Source organism: Nycticebus coucang, chromosome 11 (genome assembly GCF_027406575.1).
Source record: "Nycticebus coucang isolate mNycCou1 chromosome 11, mNycCou1.pri, whole genome shotgun sequence".
Classification (NCBI taxonomy): domain Eukaryota; kingdom Metazoa; phylum Chordata; class Mammalia; order Primates; family Lorisidae; genus Nycticebus; species Nycticebus coucang.
Window position 1 is genome coordinate 103,311,967 of NC_069790.1, and position 19,445 is coordinate 103,331,411.

Sequence of the window (19,445 nt, forward strand, 5' to 3'; positions counted from 1 at the left end):
CGGCTCCTGTTGCTGCCCTCATGGTCCCCAAGGTACACAGGAGCCCAGGCTAGTGCCCCACAGAGTCTGCACCCCCAGGAACAAGAAATGCTTGTTACCAGCCACTATTAACCTGAACGTCCATTTCATGCAGGACACTGCTGGTCAGGCTCTAACAAGGCCAGATGAGCCGACGTGCTGACATCTGGAGATGGTTTATTCACCTCCGAGGTGACTGTCATAGATGAGTTGGGGACCTGGACTCCATGGTACCAGTCAAGGACTTAGGGCTCTCTGTGTACCCAGTGAAGTGGTGCCCAACTATAAATTTAGTCTAGAATAAAAATGCTTTGAAGATATAATCACTTTAAATAGGAAGATACTGTGTAACCTTGTCACCTATGAGGAGTCGTCTGTTTGACTTGCCTGCTTTGATAAGTGATAACATTGCTGATGTTTACTTTTACTGTGAGAATAAAATGTAACAAAGGGAAAGAGGGGGCAGAGCAGCTCTTTGGGGAGACCTCCCTGCTGCCCTCTGGAATTGTTGGCTTTTCTGTAAATAAAAGTGAAACTGTTGATCTCTCATCTGGTTCTCTGTTGATTGGTGTGAGTGACAGGCCTATAGACTCCTTGGTCTGGCAAAATACCCAGATCTCTGTCCCTTCACAATGGCTTGCCTCATGGCGGGGTACAAAAGCCCAATCCATCTCCCCAAAGAGAATATTAAGAAAGTACATCCGTGTGTGAGAGAGACAGAGATTGGGGTGGGTGGGGGGCTGAGGATGGAATGCGGGAGTGCGGGGGTTCTGACCTCATCCTAGGCAACAGTGATGTGCCCCTCCTGGACTCATCGCTCCTCTCATAGGGACGTCAGGTCTGCAGGGAGCAGCTCCTGGCATTCTCCTATTGCCTTCACACTGAGGACACTGGAGGGGACCAGTGCCTATCCATGGCCACATGGCCTCATCTTCAGCAAGTTCTGGAATCAGCTGAGCTGAGTGGCCACAGACACCCAGTGCTGTAATTCTACTCTGTTCTTGACCCCAGCCCTGCCTGGGGTGGCAGAGGGTGGTCCCAGCCTCTCTGCAGGGCTTTGCTGACACGGCCTGGACCTCTGCTGCTCCCCTCCAGGCCCTGCCCACCCCACCCACCAGCCACCACCCTTGAGCCTGAGAGTGACCCTGCGTGGCAGTCCCTCTGCCGCAGATATAACTGCTTCCTTCTCACTCTTACTGTTCTGGCTTCTGCTGTGGGCTCCTCCACAGAGAGGCTGTATTGACTGTGAAGAATGCAATTCTGCCCATTAATGAACTTCAAACAAGTGTTCTCATCAGCTGGCTGAGCGGTGAGGAAGGGGAAGGTCAGCCTGGGTCCTGTACTTGAACTTGCTCCTGAGGGATTTCTGCCTTCAGGGCAGTCCATCTTCAAAGGGACTAGTGCTCCCAAAGTCCGCCAGGAGACCCCTCATGCTGGCTGGGGCCTGCTGAGGTCCCACCAGTGGCTCTGCTCTGCTCTCCTTCTGAGTTTGCTCATGGCAGGCAGGTTGCCAGTACCTCTGGGGCCCCAACACCACAGAGAGCTGTGCCCTCCACCGCGGCCAATCTGTGGGGCCTTATGTTTGTGGAACTCCAGTAGGATGGTGGGTGTGGGCAGAAAGCCTGGGCCCGGGGTGTGGTGGTGAGCTCTCATCTCCTTGAGGACAGCCCTTTAGTGATGGGAAGAAGGTCTCCATATAGCTTTCATATGAAATCTATAACCCAATTATAACCTAAGAATATGGGGAATGGGGAAAGGGAGTGGAGGGGGGAGGATGGGTTGAGGGAGGGTAATTGGTGGGACCACACCTATGGTGCATCTTACAAGGGCAAATGTGAAACTTACTAAATGTAGTAAGTTTATGGTATATGGTGTATGGTGCCCCATGATTGCATAAATGTACACAGCTATGATTTAATAAAAAAAAATAAAGAAAGAAGAAGGTCTCCAATGTTAGAAAAGGACACAGTTGTGGCTTCTCTCCCGACATCCTGAGAGCAAGATATTCTGACTTGATGCTCTGTTGCCCCAAACACTCGCCTTTCAAGCCCCTGCACAGAAGTCTCTCCTCTGAGCATCTCTGGCTGGTATTCCCAGGTCTAGCAGAATCAGGGACTCCCTCCCTGAGTTTCAGTTACGACAGTGTGTGGGGCCTGATGTCTACCTGCAGCGGGGGTTGGGAGGAGGACCAAGTCCAATTTGTCTCAAGTGCCCCATACACACATGATGGATGCCATACGTGTTTAACCCATGGATTAATTAATATGTTAATGACCTATCTATACCTCACCTCTAGCATTGCTCCCAGGGGGAGCTGTCACAGTTTTACATATTTGACTGTGTAGTTTCCTTAGAAGGCACATTTAAATATTTAACATTCTTAACCTTTTTCATGCCAAGGCACGAAATGTGTGCAGTGAAATGTGTGATCCACCCCCAGCCTGAGCCCCCTGAGCCCCCCGGCCACTGAGGGTCTACTCACATTTCCTCCCTGGGAAGCCAACAGTGGTGAGTGAGTGAGGCCAGTTTTGCTGCAGGGCTGACCTCGAAGATCTTCTGAGTTAAAATCAGAGGAAATCACTACCAAATACGCAAATTGGCTGCTACTGACCATGACACACCACTTCATGGTGACAACAGCTGAATTATGTTAATGGGACACTGAGAGACTCCTCTCTTTCTCTAGATTTGGCCACAAGCAAAACCTGAAATTCGTGACTGGAGGCAGTGAAGACTGGCATTCATAGTGGTGCCCCAAACCATGAGCATTGAAAGGAATCTGGAGGCAGAAATGGGACAGGAGGATGGTTGAAAGGGTGATGGGAGGAGGACGATGAGTGGGAGGGCAGGTGGGAGACAGGTGAGAGGACAGATGGGAGAGTAAGAGAATCGATGGAGAGATGGATGAGAGGATGTAAGGAGCACGGGGGGAGGATGGGTGGGAGACAGGTGGGAGGACAGATGGGAGAGTGAGAGAATCAATGGAAAGAAGGATGAGAGGACATGAGGAGCACAGGGGGAGGACAGGTGGGAGGACAGATGGGAAAGTAAGAGAATCGATGGAAGAAGGATGAGAGGACATGAGGAGCACGGGGGGAGGATGGGTGGGAGAACAGGTGGGAGGACAGATGGGAAAGTAAGAGAATTGATGGAAAGAAGGATGAGAGGACATGAGGAACACAGGGGGAGGATGGGTGGGAGACAGGTGGGAGGACAGATGGGAGAGTAAGAGAATCGATGTAAAGAAGGATGAGAGGACATGAGGAGCACGGGGGGAGGATGGGTGGGAAGACAGGTGGGAGGACAGATGGGAGAGTAAGAGAATCGATGGAAAGAAGGATGAGAGGACATGAGGAGCACAGGGGGAGGACAGGTGGGAGGACAGGTGGGAAAGTAAGAGAATCGATGGAAAGAAGGATGAGAGGACATGAGGAGCACGGGGGGAGGATGGGTGGAAGACAGGTGGGAGGACAGATGGGAGAGTAAGAGAATCGATGTAAAGAAGGATGAGAGGACATGAGGAGCACGGGGGGAGGATGGGTGGGAGGACAGGTGGGAGGACAGATGGGAGAGTAAGAGAATCGATGGAAAGAAGGATGAGAGGACATGAGGAGCACAGGGGGAGGACAGGTGGGAGGACAGGTGGGAAAGTAAGAGAATCGATGGAAAGAAGGATGAGAGGACATGAGGAGCACGGGGGGAGGATGGGTGGAAGACAGGTGGGAGGACAGATGGGAGAGTGAGAGAATCAATGGAAAGAAGGATGAGAGGACATGAGGAGCACAGAGGAGGATGGGTGGGAGGACAGATGGGAAAGTAAGAGAATCGATGGAAAGAAGGATGAGAGGACATGAGGAGCACAGGGGGAGGATGGGTGGGAGACAGGTGGGAGGACAGATGGGAAAGTAAGAGAATCGATGGAAAGAAGGATGAGAGGACATGAGGAGCACAGGGGGAGGATGGGTGGGAGACAGGTGGGAGGACAGATGGGAAAGTAAGAGAATCGATGGAAAGAAGGATGAGAGGACATGAGGAGCACGGGGGTAGGATGGGTGGGAGACAGGTGGGAGGACAGATGGGAAAGTAAGAGAATCGATGGAAAGAAGGATGAGAGGACATGAGGAGCACGGGGGGAGGATGGGTGGGAGACAGGTGGGAGGACAGATGGGAGAGTAAAAGAATCGATGGAAAGACGGATGAGAGGACATGAGGAGCACGGGGGGAGGATGGGTGGGAGACAGGTGGGAGGACAGATGGGAAAGTAAGAGAATCGATGGAAAGAAGGATGAGAGGACATGAGGAGCACAGGGGGAGGATGGGTGGGAGACAGGTGGGAGGACAGATGGGAAAGTAAGAGAATCGATGGAAAGAAGGATGAGAGGACATGAGGAGCACAGGGGGAGGATGGGTGGGAGACAGGTGGGAGGACAGATGGGAAAGTAAGAGAATCGATGGAAAGAAGGATGAGAGGACATGAGGAGCACGGGGGGAGGATGGGTGGGAGACAGGTGGGAGGACAGATGGGAGAGTAAGAGAATCGATGGAAAGAAGGATGAGAGGACATGAGGAGCACAGGGGGAGGATGGGTGGGAGACAGGTGGGAGGACAGATGGGAGAGTGAAAGAATCGATGGAAAGACGGATGAGAGGACATGAGGAGCACGGGGGGAGGATGGGTGGGAGGACAGGTGGGAGGACAGATGGGAGAGTAAGAGAATCGATGGAAAGAAGGATGAGAGGACATGAGGAGCACAGGGGGAGGATGGGTGGGAGACAGGTGGGAGGACAGATGGGAAAGTAAGAGAATCGATGGAAAGAAGGATGAGAGGACATGAGGAGCACAGGGGGAGGATGGGTGGGAGACAGGTGGGAGGACAGATGGGAAAGTAAGAGAATCGATGGAAGAAGGATGAGAGGACATGAGGAGCACGGGGGTAGGATGGGTGGGAGACTGGTGGGAGGACAGATGGGAAAGTAAGAGAATCGATGGAAGGAAGGATGAGAGGACATGAGGAGCACGGGGGGAGGATGGGTGGGAGACAGGTGGGAGGACAGATGGGAAAGTAAGAGAATCGATGGAAAGAAGGATGAGAGGACATGAGGAGCACAGGGGGAGGATGGGTGGGAGACAGGTGGGAGGACAGATGGGAAAGTAAGAGAATCGATGGAAAGAAGGATGAGAGGACATGAGGAGCACAGGGGGAGGATGGGTGGGAGACAGGTGGGAGGACAGATGGGAAAGTAAGAGAATCGATGGAAAGAAGGATGAGAGGACATGAGGAGCACGGGGGGAGGATGGGTGGGAGACAGGTGGGAGGACAGATGGGAGAGTAAGAGAATCGATGGAAAGAAGGATGAGAGGACATGAGGAGCAGAGGGGAGGATGGGTGGGAGACAGGTGGGAGGACAGATGGGAGAGTGAAAGAATCGATGGAAAGACGGATGAGAGGACATGAGGAGCACGGGGGGAGGATGGGTGGGAGGACAGGTGGGAGGACAGATGGGAGAGTAAGAGAATCCATGGAAAGAAGGATGAGAGGACATGAGGAGCACGGGGGGAGGATGGGTGGGAGGACAGGTGGGAGGACAGATGGGAGAGTGAGAGAATCAATGGAAAGACGGATGAGAGGACATGAGGAACACGGGGGAAGGATGGGTGGGAGGATGGCTGTGAGGACAGATGGGAGAGTAAGAGAATTTTTTTGTTGTTGTATTTTTTTGTTTTGAAATTTTTATTTTATTTTATTTTGAGATAGAGTCTCAAGCTGTCACCCTTGGTAGAGTGCCGTGATGTCATAGCTCACAGCAACCTTGGGCTCAAGCGATCTTCTTGCCTCAGTTTTTCTTTTTTTTTATTAAATCATAACTGTATACATTGATATGATCATGGGGCATCATACACTCGCTTCATAGACCATTTGACACATTTTCATCACAATGGTTAACATAGCCTTCCTGGCATTATCTCAGTTACTGTGCCAAAACATTTACATGAGAGTAAGAGAATGGATGGAAAAACGGATGTGAGGACGTGAGGAGCACGGGGGGGAGGATGGGTGAGAGGACAGATGGGAGAGTAAGAGAATTGATGGAAAGACGGATGAGAGGACGTGAGGAGCACGGGGGGAGGATGCATGGGAGGACAGGTGGGAGGACACCAGATGGGCGGGGGACAGGAGGATGACAGAAGGAAGGATAGATAAAGCATTTCTAGGAGACCCAGCTAGCATAGGTGTTAACAGAATCATCCATGGTGGTCAACCAACAGCGTTGGTGAGTCTTCCTAAATTTAGTTGCTTTCCTTGTGCTTCCATTCTGAAGGCAGCGCCAGCACACAAGCTCTGTTTCATAGCTGTGATGGTGCAGAAGGCCCTCCCCAAAGGTACACAGGGCAGATTCCACAGCTGAGGGTCCTGGGCAGCTGTCTGCATGCTCACAACTGCAAGGCCGCACTTTCAGAAGAGGGCAAACCCTGGCTGCAAGGGGCCAGGGCCCCACCATCATTCTTTTCAGCCAGAGGCTGCCTGTGCCTTTGGAAGGGGAAGGTGGGCGATCATACTCTCGCTCTGGACCCTGCCCTTCCAGGCTGCACTTGCCCCTCCAGGCAGCCAGCTGAGCTTGGAGGCCGCCTCCTCCAGGAGTGGGAGGGAACTCGATCCACTTCTCACTAAGGGAGGAGGCGCTCGGGGCCTGCCCTCCACACCTGCCCCTGCTATGGTGCTCTCACCCCATGATGAGAGGAGAAGGGGTCTGGGACCTCAAGCAAGTGAAGGATAACTTCCTTTATAGTACCAGTGGTTGCTAAGAAACTAGTGGGATAAGAAATGGAAACCACCAAACACCCCTAAAACATAACAAAGGGGCAAGGTTTACTTGGGACCCGTGGCGGCGGCATGGCACAAGTCGCACTGGGCACGGAGCCAGGGGAGACCCCGGGCCAGCACGTCATCCATCTCACCTCTGACCCACCAGCTGTGTCCCGGGGAAGTGTCCTCTATGCAGATGCTCCGTAAAGGTCCCCAGCCTTCCCACCCTTGCCTCCTCGCCCCCTGCCTGGGGTGCCATCGCAGTGACACGGTGCTAGTGCAGGGATGACCCGTCGCCCAGCTGCTGCCTCCTTCCCCTCCCTCTTTGCTGAAGAGGTGGCTGTCCACACAGGACATCTTCCTCCTGGCAGCTCTGTTATCAGGAGCACGAGCCACTGTCTACACAGCAGGGGTGAGAGCCTCTCCGGGAGACTCAGACACAATCAAACACAAGGACAAAAGAGTCAGCTCTCTTCCTGACAGCCAAGGTGGCATGGCCGCCACAGACATCAGTCGGAAGGGAGAAGAGGATATCAAAGAGTGGAGGGGAGCGAGGGAGAATAAAATTAAACCCTTTCAGGGAAACTACTTAGCTCAGGCAGCCAGGACTCCACTCTCTCTTAGCTATTCCCTCTGTACAAGGGAAGGCGATTTTTAGCTATAAACACGGAGACTGTCTCTCTGCTGTGGGCAAAATGATACAGTTCATTTTGTCTTCAGTCAAGAACAATTTTTGGTCTCTTTACTCTTTAAAAAGGTACTGAACCTAAGCCCCCCACTATGATTTCTATCTACTTAAACTAGTTGGGAAAAAAAAGAAAGGGAGTGTAAGTTGAAACGCAAGACTGCCATGTAGAGTTGTGCAGGCTGTTCACTGCACAAAGATACTTGGAGAAGAGGGTGAGCTGGGGCTGACCGCTAGCTCTTCATTCAGCAACCCTGCACCCTGGTGTGGGGTTATACCCTCCCATAGGAAGGGGAACCTCCCTTAGTGCACAGAGGGGTGCCCTCACAAACAGCAGGAAAGAGATTTGAGAATCAGCTAAGAGGCTTCGGATCTAGTTTCATCGTGGCCACTTACATCATGTTGGGCTGACAACTCAGCCATTCAGTACGTATATGTCTTCACCCTCATAGGGATAAAAGGTTTAATTCCTGTCCTCTTATGTTATAGGGCTACTGTTATGAATAAAGAAATAAAATTTCAGATGGTTTCTTAGCTCAGGTCCTTGGCATATGACACTGACATGGCCCACTAGTGTTCCTTACCATGGGTTAGCCCTGCCCAGGAAAGCCCAGCTCTGACGCTACAGATGGCCCTTTGGTCATGGGGGCACTGAGAGACATTGTGATCCGAGCACGGGCAGGATGGCTGGAACAACACAATGCCCCTGCAAGACCCGGGGCATTCAGAGCTCCTGGTGTGAGTGTTCAGGGGCAGGGACCGGGAGAAGCTGTTCAGAGAGGGACAATGATATCCCACAGAAGGCTGGGAACTGCTGACAGACCACAGAGGGCAGAGGCCCCCAGCCTTTCCATGGCAAGATGCTGTTGGGTTTCTTGGAGTCTTATGATCACAGGTTTTTATTTATTTATTTTGCTCCTCACCTAGAAGTCATTTGCACCCTTGAAGGCATTTCAGCCTCTGAAATCTGGGGCCTGCCACTGGGGAAGCAGAGCACGCGGTGACCTCTGGCCAGGAGTCCTTGTTCTTGTCTCAACAGACAACACTGGAGGTGTGGAAGGTTTGGGGGTGCAGCAGCAGAATCAGGCTTTGAGCATAACCAGTCTGGAAGCACCAGCCCATTTTGGGGGGTGGGAACCTTTCCTGAGGCAAGAGGACTAATTCTGTGCTCTCTGGCCCAGCACTCACCGCTCCACCCAGTTCTTGTAGCTGGGGATGTCCTTGGCATAGAGCAGCTTGTTGGAGGGCGAGTCCTTGCCCAGCCGGTGCTCTGACGTGGAACAGGAGTCCATGAAGGTCTGCGCCACCACTGATAGGCAGGCGTCCGTGATGCTGTTCTTGTGGATGTCAAACACGAACTGTGGGTTTTTGATCATGTTCACCCAAAACCGTAGGGGCAGGCTGCGTGGACAGAAGCAGAGGATTGTCAGGGAGATGGCCTGGTGGACTGCCACTGGAGGGGGAGGGAAGGCTGGGGAACTAACAGGGCTCAGGAGTCCTCTCTAGGCCAGGGATGTATGGTAACGTGGGTCTGCAGGGCTCCAATTCCTCTAGAAAACTGAGGATGGATAATTGATCCAGAGACACGCCAGCAGAACCTGGAGGGGATGTGATGCCCTGCCTTGACCACAGGCTCACAATCTTCTCCCAGCACAGGAAGTGGCCACAATACGTTGTGACTCTGTGCTGTCTGCCCTCTGCCTGACTCAGAAGCCTCTGGTTGGTAAACTCCAATTAATCACCTGGACTCCAGGCCTCAAGTCTGAGTCTCTGCCACCCACCATGTGACTTGGCAGAAGCCACGCACTTCCTCTCTCCTGCATCCTGTCAGCTTATTCCCAGGAGGAAAGGTCCTGAGGCTAAGTGTTTCCAGGTAGCACACTGACTTGTCATCTCTAAGCTGGCCCACTTAGAGACCCACGCTCACCCACCGCAGCTGCCCCATCATGTCCCATTCTCCCCCCAACACCTTCTTCCTATTAGCACATGCTGTCTACCAGGAGCTGTGCTGGCAACTGGGGACATGGCAGTGAATATGACACCCCTCTGTCCTTGCCCTTGAGAAGCCTGCATTCTGGTGGGTGTGTGGGGAAGACAGACAGGAGACTCAATATATGCTTGGAGAATCATGGGAGATAGATTGGAGAATGTGTGGAGTTCAACTTGGGACCCCGGGAGGCATTAGGTGTTCCCAGAGGGCAGTGTCTGCAAAGCCTTCCCAGAGGGGATCTCAGCGGGGCAGGGGGAGCAGGGGAAGAGGTGGGCCTGCAGCAGGAGCCAGTCAGCACAAACAAGGACAGAGGGGAGGCTGTGCTTTGTGTTCCGGGGCCGTGAGTCTGTTGCTAGAGAGAGTCTGGGGCATTGGGAGAACCCACCCCAGCCCCCTTTGCTGACCGTCTCCCTGGTAGCTGTCCCAGCCCGTGACTTCCATCCAGCCCACTGAGCCGCAGGGGAGGAAGGGCCTGTGCCAAGGGAGGGTTGGCTTATTTCCTTCCCTCTGCTCCCACTTCTCCCTCCACCATTTCCTCTGGTATCTTCTTGCTGTTTGGGTAGTTCCTGCTGTTGATAATAGTTACAATGTGTGTTGTGTTTAGTTTGCCTCTTAGAACAGAAACTCTTTGAGTTACATTTTTCAATAGAGCAGTACAGTATTTCTGGACTTGTTGCATCTTCCAGCAGCCAGTATGGACACACAACTAATGCCGTAACTACAGTGGGACTTGAGATTTAAGACTGCCGATCAATCGCCAAGTATGTGTTGAGTTCCTACGAAGTATGCAGCACAGGACCCAGGCCGGCAGCACTGAGATGGGACAATGTTTAGTGGCACTTGCTGCATCACTGGAAATCCAGGAGCGGAGGTGATGGGAAGGTGTCCAGGGACAGCTCAAGAGGCGTGACACACAGGTGAGGATGCCGTTGGTACAGCTGTTCCACCTTCCTAAAGGGGAGACCACGGCAGCTGGGCTCAGGGCCCTGAAGGAAGGACCCAGGACTACCCTGTTAATGAAGTCTCCGCCCACATACTCCTGTTTTTCCAGAAATCCCACCCAGAATAGAGACTCTGGGGGTCCACACCCCATCCACTGGTTGTTTCTCTCCTACACTCCTGTTCCTTAAGACAGTTGTGATGATGACAGGCACACGGAACAGGGAAGCCACGGCACCCACTGGAGACTCCTGACTAATGAAACATTAGCATATTATTAACATTAGTGGTGGCACTAATCTCTGGTTGATTGCAGCCACTCAGGCTAAATGAGCAGGAGGTTTATTTAAAAGAGAAAAGGTAAGGAACTTGGAAGGAGGGGGTGGGGAAAGGGTGGGGTATACCTTGAGCCAGGAATAAAAAAACAATCTCTTTTCAATCAGGGACAATTAACTCCAAGTGGATATGCAAATCTCAAGATTCCCAGACTAATTGTCTCTTGCCCAGCTAGCAAGGATCAGGTCAGGGTCAGGGGAAGTGTCCTTGACAGGACATGAGCACAGCATGGCTGCCCACTACTTGAGATTTCTTTACGCAGACTGGGAGTTCTTTGTGATGACACATGAGTCCTTGCAAGACTGGGAGGACTTGCCTTCACCCCCAGGACATTATGGCATCTTTGGAGGTGGCCTTCCCCAAGCAGGAGGGATGGGCTGAAACAAATTATTTGGATACCACTTTAGGTGACACTTCTATTATGGGCTAGTAAGAGCATGTAGCAGTGATTCAGAAAGAGCCAGCTCTCTCGGCTAGGACCAGGAGAAAGTCTGTGCAGCACATTGCTTTTATCACAAAGGCTGCTGACATTCAATAGGGTGGAAAGTGGGAAAACACTCAGATAGAAAATGGCAGGTTGGGTAGGCCAGGGATACGCCCCTTGGAAGAGCCCCAAGAGTCATGCTAAGAAGAATGGGAGAGTTAATCTAGAGGGTTAACCTGCCTCACCTAGAGGCGGGCAGTGGGAGAGACCAGACCCGGATGGACTCTCAAAGGAAGACACTGCTCTACCCCGGTTACTGGACCAACTGGGCAAGCTGGACTTTGAGTCTTATTTCAGACAGGTTGGAAGAACCGTGGCGTGGAAGATCTGCCCTCATCAAGAGTTGATGAGGGAGCAAACCCCACTCCTGGCTGCTGCAGTCCAGACCCCTGTTCCTGCCTGATTTCTCAGTGTCAGTAGGGAGACTCTACTCTTGCCTGGGGGCAGAGGGGTGAAGAGGAGCCAGAGCCCAGGACACTGAATAAAGCTTTACTCCCACAGCCTGACTTCCGTGAAACCTGCGCTTTGCTTTGGGGCCCAGGGCTAGTTGGTGGGGTACCTGGCTGAGCCCCAGTGCCCTGCCAGTCCCAGTGGTGGTAGGTGCCGGGCAGCACACCTGCTACCTTAAAAAAGTGATGGGGGGAGAACAATCTGGGACTAACACGGGCTGGCTTGGCCTGAGGTGGAACTCTCCCCCACACACCATTTTGGCCCTGCCTCTCCGCAGTATTTACTGAGTCCCCAGCTTTGTGCAAGGTTCCATCCCAAGTGCTGAACACTGATGTGGGACCTTGCAATTTCCACCTGAAATACAAATTACTCACAGATGAAGGGAAGGATGACATATGTTAAAAGGAGAAAGGGGACCAGCAGGGCTACACCCAGAGTGTCAGTTAGTACTCGGAGAATCTTGTCGCCTCAAAGGAAGACAAAGTAGTTGAGGGCAGGTCTCTAAAAAGGGCTTGGGAAAGAAGTTAAATGAAAGAGGAGTGAGAAGTTCCTTGAATAGAGTAGAAACGCCCCCTTTTACCTGGATGACCCCTGGGTGAGCGTCAATGCTCTGCCTGTGTGCCTGTGAGACAGACATGGCTGTCCCACACTCCAGTTGCATACAACCCATCTGCCACCACAGTATTCGTTTCTCTGCACAGAGGGGATTTGCTGGCCCCTGACTCTCGTCTGTCGGCTCACCGAGGGCAGAGGCCTGCGTGATCAGCCTATGATTCTCACGCAGTGTCAGGCATGCTGCCGGGCACCCAGGAGACACCCGGATGGGACAGTGCCCAGACCGTGACATTTGGTGTATTATTTCTTGTGCATTTAGTGGGTTCAGTAAATGTTCGTTAATGGATTAAATAAGTGATAGGTAAAAAAGGATACTCAGACAGAGTTGAGTAGAGGGAAGTGAGAGAGGATGGGGAGGGCCAGATAATGGGTCTGTGCAGGCTCCCAGCTGACCAGGTGGTCTCCCACCAGCCTCCTTCCAAGGGCCTGACTCAGGCCCCTCCTCGGGTGCCCGCATCCTCCTGTCACTCACCAGTTGCTCTTCCAGGTGTGACGCACATGCGGGTCGTGAATGCCGTGCTTGTCCGCCTGCTCGTCCAGAAAGTCGAACATGTACTTTATAGCCAGGGGCAGGGCAGAGCCCCGGTGCGCTGTGCTGAAGATGGTCTCAAAGAGGTCATCTACAAACTTCTGCAGCGTGCCCTGGGGAGGGGGACACAGAGGGGGACACGCAGCTCTGAGGACAGGTTTTCAGACCTGCCTCGCAGACCGGGGCAGAGCGGGGGACAGCGCACAGCCTGCCCTGCTTGGGGAAAACGGGGCAAGTCCGTGTGTTACATCTTCCCCTCCCTTCATCTGTCCCTAACAGCTTTCACCTTCCCCTGCACATGGAAAAGAGACCTAGCACTGATGACTGGACCTGAGTGAGTCTTCCTCTGCCAGCAACGCGGTTTGGTTTAACACCCTCTGGCGGTGTTATTTTAGCACTTTTCACTAATGCTAATGAACACTCCCTTGGTCGGCGCAGACAAACACAATCTGCTGCTTTTGTCTGGGCATTATTCACACAGGCTAATGAATGGTTACTCATTTGGCTCTGTAGAGAGCAGAGCCGAGTGAGCCCAGACTCGGGAGTGGAAGACTGGAACTGTGGGTTAGAAATGGTGCCTGTGTAGTCCCAGATGGACCCCCAACTTCTACCCCTTGGACTGAAAACATATGGTACCCCAGAGAAGTTTTAATCCTTCTGGAAGGCATGGTGGAAGAATGGGCAGAGACGCAGGCGGTGCGTCAGCGTTCGCGATCGGACACAGAGAAGGGTAGACATACAACGCGAGGGTGCACGCCAGCACTGAGGAAGCAGCAGGGTTTGCTGGAGCACCGAGGTGAGAAGGGTTCTGAGCCTGGTGCTGGGACTGCAGCAGGGCAGGCGACACAGCAGGCACCAACACTAGGTGCTGGCCAGCCCCGGCCTTTCTGTGGGCTGGTGGAGGCCGTAGGCCTGGGGTCCCATGCCCTGTTCTCAGACCTGATACCTTAGTGGCCAGGAGCCGTGTCAGATAGATTTCAGACACCATCTTGCTTCCCCGGTCACCCTCCTTCTGGTCTCCATGCTCGTGGTTCTTCACCAGGTGCCACATCTTGACCCCACTCTCCAGGTCGGGAGTGATCATAGGTGTCCGCGAGCGGAGGCTGTCGGGGCTGCCCGTGTACCGGATCATGTTTTCTGCCAGGACAAGGACCCCCCAACATGTGTGAGGCCACACAGCCCTCGCCTAGCACCTCACGAGGCTCCTCATGTTCTTGTTAAGTAGGACCCTGGTCTTATCCTTGTCACCTTTTTCTGGCACTGTCACCCTGCCTAGGTTTGGTACAGTCCCTGAGACTAGTAAGCCCTTCCCGCCACCTCCAAGAAACTATCTGTGGCTTCTCCGCTCCTCAGATTCCCGCTCCGGCCCTCCTATACTTGGCGATGTGCCCGCCCTTAATTATTCAATTTGTAAAAATATAAGCTTGTACTTTCTTTACACTTTTCCCCGCATGAGTTCTCAAGTCCTGTCTTAGGACGTGTCCTATGTAGCCAATTAAGTACACAGGTACTTAACAGCAGGTAAGCCTGTCTCCCTTAATAAACGTCGCCCAGCGGAATAATCCCCTAGTAGCCTGCTCACCTACCTCCTCCCTTCTGGCCTGGGCCAATCTTTCCCATTTATTCCCTGAAGGTCCTGCCAGTGTTTGTGAACTCTAGTGAAATGGGAGGTGGGCAGGAACAGGAGATGATGGCCTTCTGCACCATTCTATGTATTTACCTACTCGTTATTCAGAAGGATCCCGTGAATTTGGTAGTTTTTTCAATCCTTATTTTGCTTATAAGAGAACCAAAGCTCAGAGCGATCAGATGTCTGGCTCCAGAGCACACAGGTGGTGGCAGGGCGGGGCGCCACAGGCACAGCCCGGGTCTGTACCTTCCCCCTCTGCATGACAGCAGTGTCACTTTTAAAAGTCATTTAGCCTCTGTGTATCTGAGTTATAATTTACTAATCTGCATAATCGGGGGAAATAATAATTATTTAATTCGCTGGATTGTTATGAACGTGATGCGAGATAATAACTATCACAAAAGGGAAAGCATCGTACAGACTCTAAGACACTCCTGAAGGCTATATTTTTCTCTTTTGCTTGATGATATTTAGGCATCAGAGGGGCCAACTGGAACCAGAACCCTCTTGCCCTCCCGGCCCATCCCTCTAAAGCTCTGCCTGCCTGACTCACCCTCCCCCCGGCCTGGCGCTGCTGCCTTCCAGCTGCTCAGGACATCCTGGCCCCCGAGGACATTCAGTGGGCTCTCACCATATTTACTTGCTGAGGTCCTCGAGACTGTGGAGTTGTTCACTGCATTATAGGCTGTCACCTGCTTGGACACTAAAGCCACCACAGAACCATCAGGCACCTACAGGGAAAAGGATTCTAAGGACCTGGGCATGGCACTCTGTCACCCCAGAAAACACAGATAAGTCTGGATTGACTTAGGTCTAAGCGGCTATTGGTGCTTTACAGGTGAATGACAGGACTTCAGAGGCTGTTGTTTTTCCTTGGAGCAAAATGAGACACAAACCTGAATCCTGAGTGGCATTCTGAGCCCCTCTGGCAGTCTCGGCCCCAGTGCTTCCCTGGGAGACCACCCAGCCTTCATGCCCAGCGGAACCTCCAGGAGGACCTTTCCATGTGGACTCTGTCTACACCCGTGGGAGACATGCAGGTCAGCGTGCTGCCTCCAAAGAGGGCGGGGCTCCCTGGTTTCTTGGCTGGGTGACATTAATTTCCCCTGGGTCACTAAGGGAACAAGGGATTTGGGGTTTGGTGACTAGCTTTGGGCTGACCCTGTTATTCCAGGACTGAGACTTCTAGGTGAGGGGCTGTGGTTGGCCAACTTCTCCCCTGAGGCCCTTCCCTCACCTGGTAGTGGGCCAAGGTGTTCAGCCGCTTCCAGTCATTCTCCATCTTGGTGGTGATGTCTTCATCCTGCAGGATCATCCTGGCCCCGCTTCCTTGTCGCCACTCTGCAGGGAGAGCGGTGGAGGCTCAAAGAGGCCCTCCGGTCCCTCCTGGAGGGCCTCTGGGGATTCCTGCACAGCACCATCTCGGGAGCATCAACAGACAAGCGCCAGAGCGTGCGCCTCTGACAGCAGGATGCAGAAGCTCTCAATGCAGGGGGAACCCGAGTTCCAGTTCTGGCCCCAACAAACTATGTGACCCAAAAGAGGTTAGCGAATCCTGTCTTCCCTGCCCACGTGTTTCTGTGAGTGGCCATTTCAGTAAGAAGTAGGTAGAGGCTCAGTTAATAGCCCCGGAGTGAATGAGGCATGTAAGCTCTGAGCCCTGAACAGGGCACTAAGCTACTACAAGGTGCGCTGTCACTAGGGCAAGGCTCATCTGCTCAGTTCTAAGGACTTGCAGCTGGATAAATCAAGAGTGCGGCTTCAGTCACTGCATACCCCTGTTCCTATTCCAGGGGTGACTTCGGGTGATTGGGAGAAGGTGAATGGAAAAATCAGCAAAGCCAAGTCTCGGGGTCAGTAACACTTCCATCTCCATGAAGTTGTGGGTGACACCAACCTTGTCAGCTATCCAACATCTAATTAACTGATGGAAGGATACACTGACTTCCCATGGCCTTCTCACGGCCCAAACACCCGGGACACGTGGGCTCACCGGCAGATCACACGTGTTTCTCATCAGCCAAATCCACACCAGCATAATTGGCACAAACCTCCCATGGATGGGGAAGTGCACATCTTGAAATGCACACACAGAAATCCAGGTGTCCATCAGACACACATCAGTTCTTGTGCACGTCCACACACATGTATGTGCACATGCACACACACACCCGTTCTCATGGACACACACCAGAAAGGAAAAACGGCCTCTTCAGTTCAAATGCAACATGTGTTCCAGCCAACAAGCCAGAAATCTGGTTTCCAGGCAGCCAGGACCCTGCTCAGTGCCTCGCAGATGCTTGTACTTCTGAAATGTGCATAAAGGGCTCCAGGCTTGTTCACAGTGCAGTTAGGTGCTGGGACGAGGTGCTGGGCAGTCCCTGCCTGACCTGCCAGGGACTGATTGTCCTTGTGGCCCACTGGGACACACTTTCAGATCCCCTAGCTGGTTTCCCTCTTGCCACAGCTGGGCTGTGGGTCCACAACCGGCCACATCTGTAACACAGAGAGCACTGAGTCCACACTGCACTGTGCTTTTGATGTGGCCTGTGCTTCTGTCCCCATTTCACAGGTGGCAAGATGACCAGAGAGAGAAAAGCTTGCCTTTAGGAGTAGCAGAGAAGCTCCCCAAGTCCAAGTTCTTTGCCTCCAGTTGTGCGGCTTCCCAGCTGCCTGGTGTAGAGCTGAGTGTAGCATCAGGCGGGCGAAGGACTGAGAACTAAGGCTCATGTGTGTTCCCACTGGAGTGGAGAAGTTTCTGGGGACAACACTTAGCGCTATTGAGGCCGCTGAAATTACTCATGGAGATTAGGACCTGGGGCAGTGAAGGTCACGGGCAAAGGGCAAATGCCCCACTGAGGCACCTGGTCGCCAGCATGTGTGTTTGCTATTGTGCTGCTTTGTTTCTTGTGCTTTGTGTTTTATTTTAGGTAGGTATGCATGCATGCATTTTGGAATGACTAGAACAAAGGAAGAGAGATATTTTCAAGCTGCCCAGACAGTTGATAAACTGTACAACTGGTCAGACCCAGAGGAAGACTGGCTGGGAGTGAGGTCTGAGGCAGTGGGTCCTCCTGCTTGCCTGGTGCCCGACACCCAGTCAGGTCAGAGGATTTACGGGGCTGGGTGTGGGAAGCAGCACAGGGCCAGCTTCAGGGCATGCCACATGAGGCAGTCAACACCCTGCCTTCCCCATCCTGGGCATGGGAGAAAGATGAGATGGACACAGATCTAGAAACCAAGCCTCCCAGTCGGGCCTTGAGGGAATCTCCTCCATTGACGTGGCTGTGGGGCTTGCTAGCACAAGGAGACGGTCCCAGCCCAGAACCATCCCTCTGACGTAGCAGCTGCACAGCATTCCTTGCTGACAGAGCTGTAGCATGTCTTAGTGGGATCTGAACAAGCCCCACGGCCTGGCTGACTAGGCAATGACCGTGGTGGTGATTGATTCTGGACTTCAACGTTGTGCAATTTCCCTCAAAGTTGTGCAGTGTGTAGTCTGTGCAGCCACACTCAACTACCCTGGCACTCAGCCACATCCAGTGATTATGTAAGCAGCTGAGAGTCAGTCTGTCTCATGCCCCCATCTGAAAAAGTAGGGCTGAGTATGGTCATGTCTCCCCAGGGTAGCCAAGGAATGACAGATTGTCCTTGCAAACAATGCTGCTAGATGCCTACTAGCAGGGCTGGGATGGAGGGAGCACCTAATAAGCCTTTGTTAAATGAATGAGTTAGTAGAACGAACAAATGAATGAGTGAAGGGGAATGGTGAGTGAGAATGGCGGCTTATTTTCCAAGCAGGGAAAGGGGGATCTTCTGCCTGTGTTTGTGCCTCACCATGTGGGTCACGGCTATAGGTAGAGGTGAACTGTGAGATACTCTGTTAGCAACCATGACAAAAGGTGATCTGAACTAAGAACCACAGCCAGGCACTCCCATTGCCAGAAATGAGTGCTTTCTTAGATCAGTGTCACTCATTCCTCTAATTTTATGACCAGGAAAGTGAAAGACAAAGATTAAGGAGATGGAACTAGATGTTGCCATCTCCAGGCACTGTCTGGACCACGACAAGAGCAATTCCCTTTCCTAGGCACTTACTGGGCTTTTTCGGGGTCAGGCACTGGACTAGACCATCAGATCACAAAGGCAGATGAGAAAAGTACTGTGGTCTGGGACTTCGTAGTGGAGAAGGCAAATGTGGACACACCTCCGGCACTACAGTATGGTACCTACCCCTTAAGGGACAACCGTGTATCAGAGAGTATAGGGGAGGGACAGTGATGACTGGACTCAAACCCTGATCTGCAGACAGATTGGGTGGTGGCAGATAGCTGTTGCCACTCAGTGGAGCTCTAAGAGTACAAGAAGTCGGGGGCAGTTTCCTGGAGCTGTGCACTCCCTTTCCACCAAATCCAATTTGGGCCAGGTGGAGTGGTCATGTCCCCCACCACTATGAGACTACCTCAGGGATGCTATGCACTTGACCCGCACGGGGTGGGCACAGGAGGCAGGAAACACACTCATCTCTGATACCAATGCTTGGCCATAGGTTCAAGGGCTCGGAGGCCTCCTGGGTGTGCCAGTCCTACGGTCCCTCTGGTCCAGGCTCCCACCTCTGACTGGGAAGAGGGGAAGTCACAAAGGTAGCAACTGTTGCCTTTTTGGCAATTATCTCAAAAAATTAGGAATGTTCCCCCAAATACCAATATCATATAGGCATATGGATAGTGAGCTGGAATCATGAAGAACACTTAGCCTTGCCTTCAGATCTCTTGAGCCTGCTATTTTTGTTACCTCATATAGAAAAATTGCTATGTGCATTTTTCTGAAGTATCAAGAAAGGTGAAAATAAAACAAAACCATTAAGTTCTGTGTCATCCCCAACCCAGTCCTGATGACAGAAACCTAGAGGGCAGGGCAGCTGGTGTTGGCAGCCGAGGGCCTGCAGCAGAGAAGCAAGGGTC

At 52.5% G+C, this 19,445-nt stretch overlaps 1 protein-coding gene across 1 annotated transcript in view; it reads right to left on the reverse strand.

Annotated features, from left to right (window-relative positions):
* The window catches only part of PLXNA4 (plexin A4), a 442,851-nt gene that overhangs the window by 11,947 nt on the left and 411,459 nt on the right, over window positions 1-19,445 (reverse strand). Inside the window, exons 26-30 of the mRNA XM_053553499.1 lie at window positions 15,719-15,822; window positions 15,113-15,212; window positions 13,798-13,988; window positions 12,795-12,964; window positions 8,697-8,909 (exon numbers count right to left, since the gene is read on the reverse strand). Coding sequence (XP_053409474.1) covers window positions 8,697-8,909; window positions 12,795-12,964; window positions 13,798-13,988; window positions 15,113-15,212; window positions 15,719-15,822 — 778 coding nt within the window. The remainder of the gene's footprint in view (window positions 1-8,696; window positions 8,910-12,794; window positions 12,965-13,797; window positions 13,989-15,112; window positions 15,213-15,718; window positions 15,823-19,445) is intronic.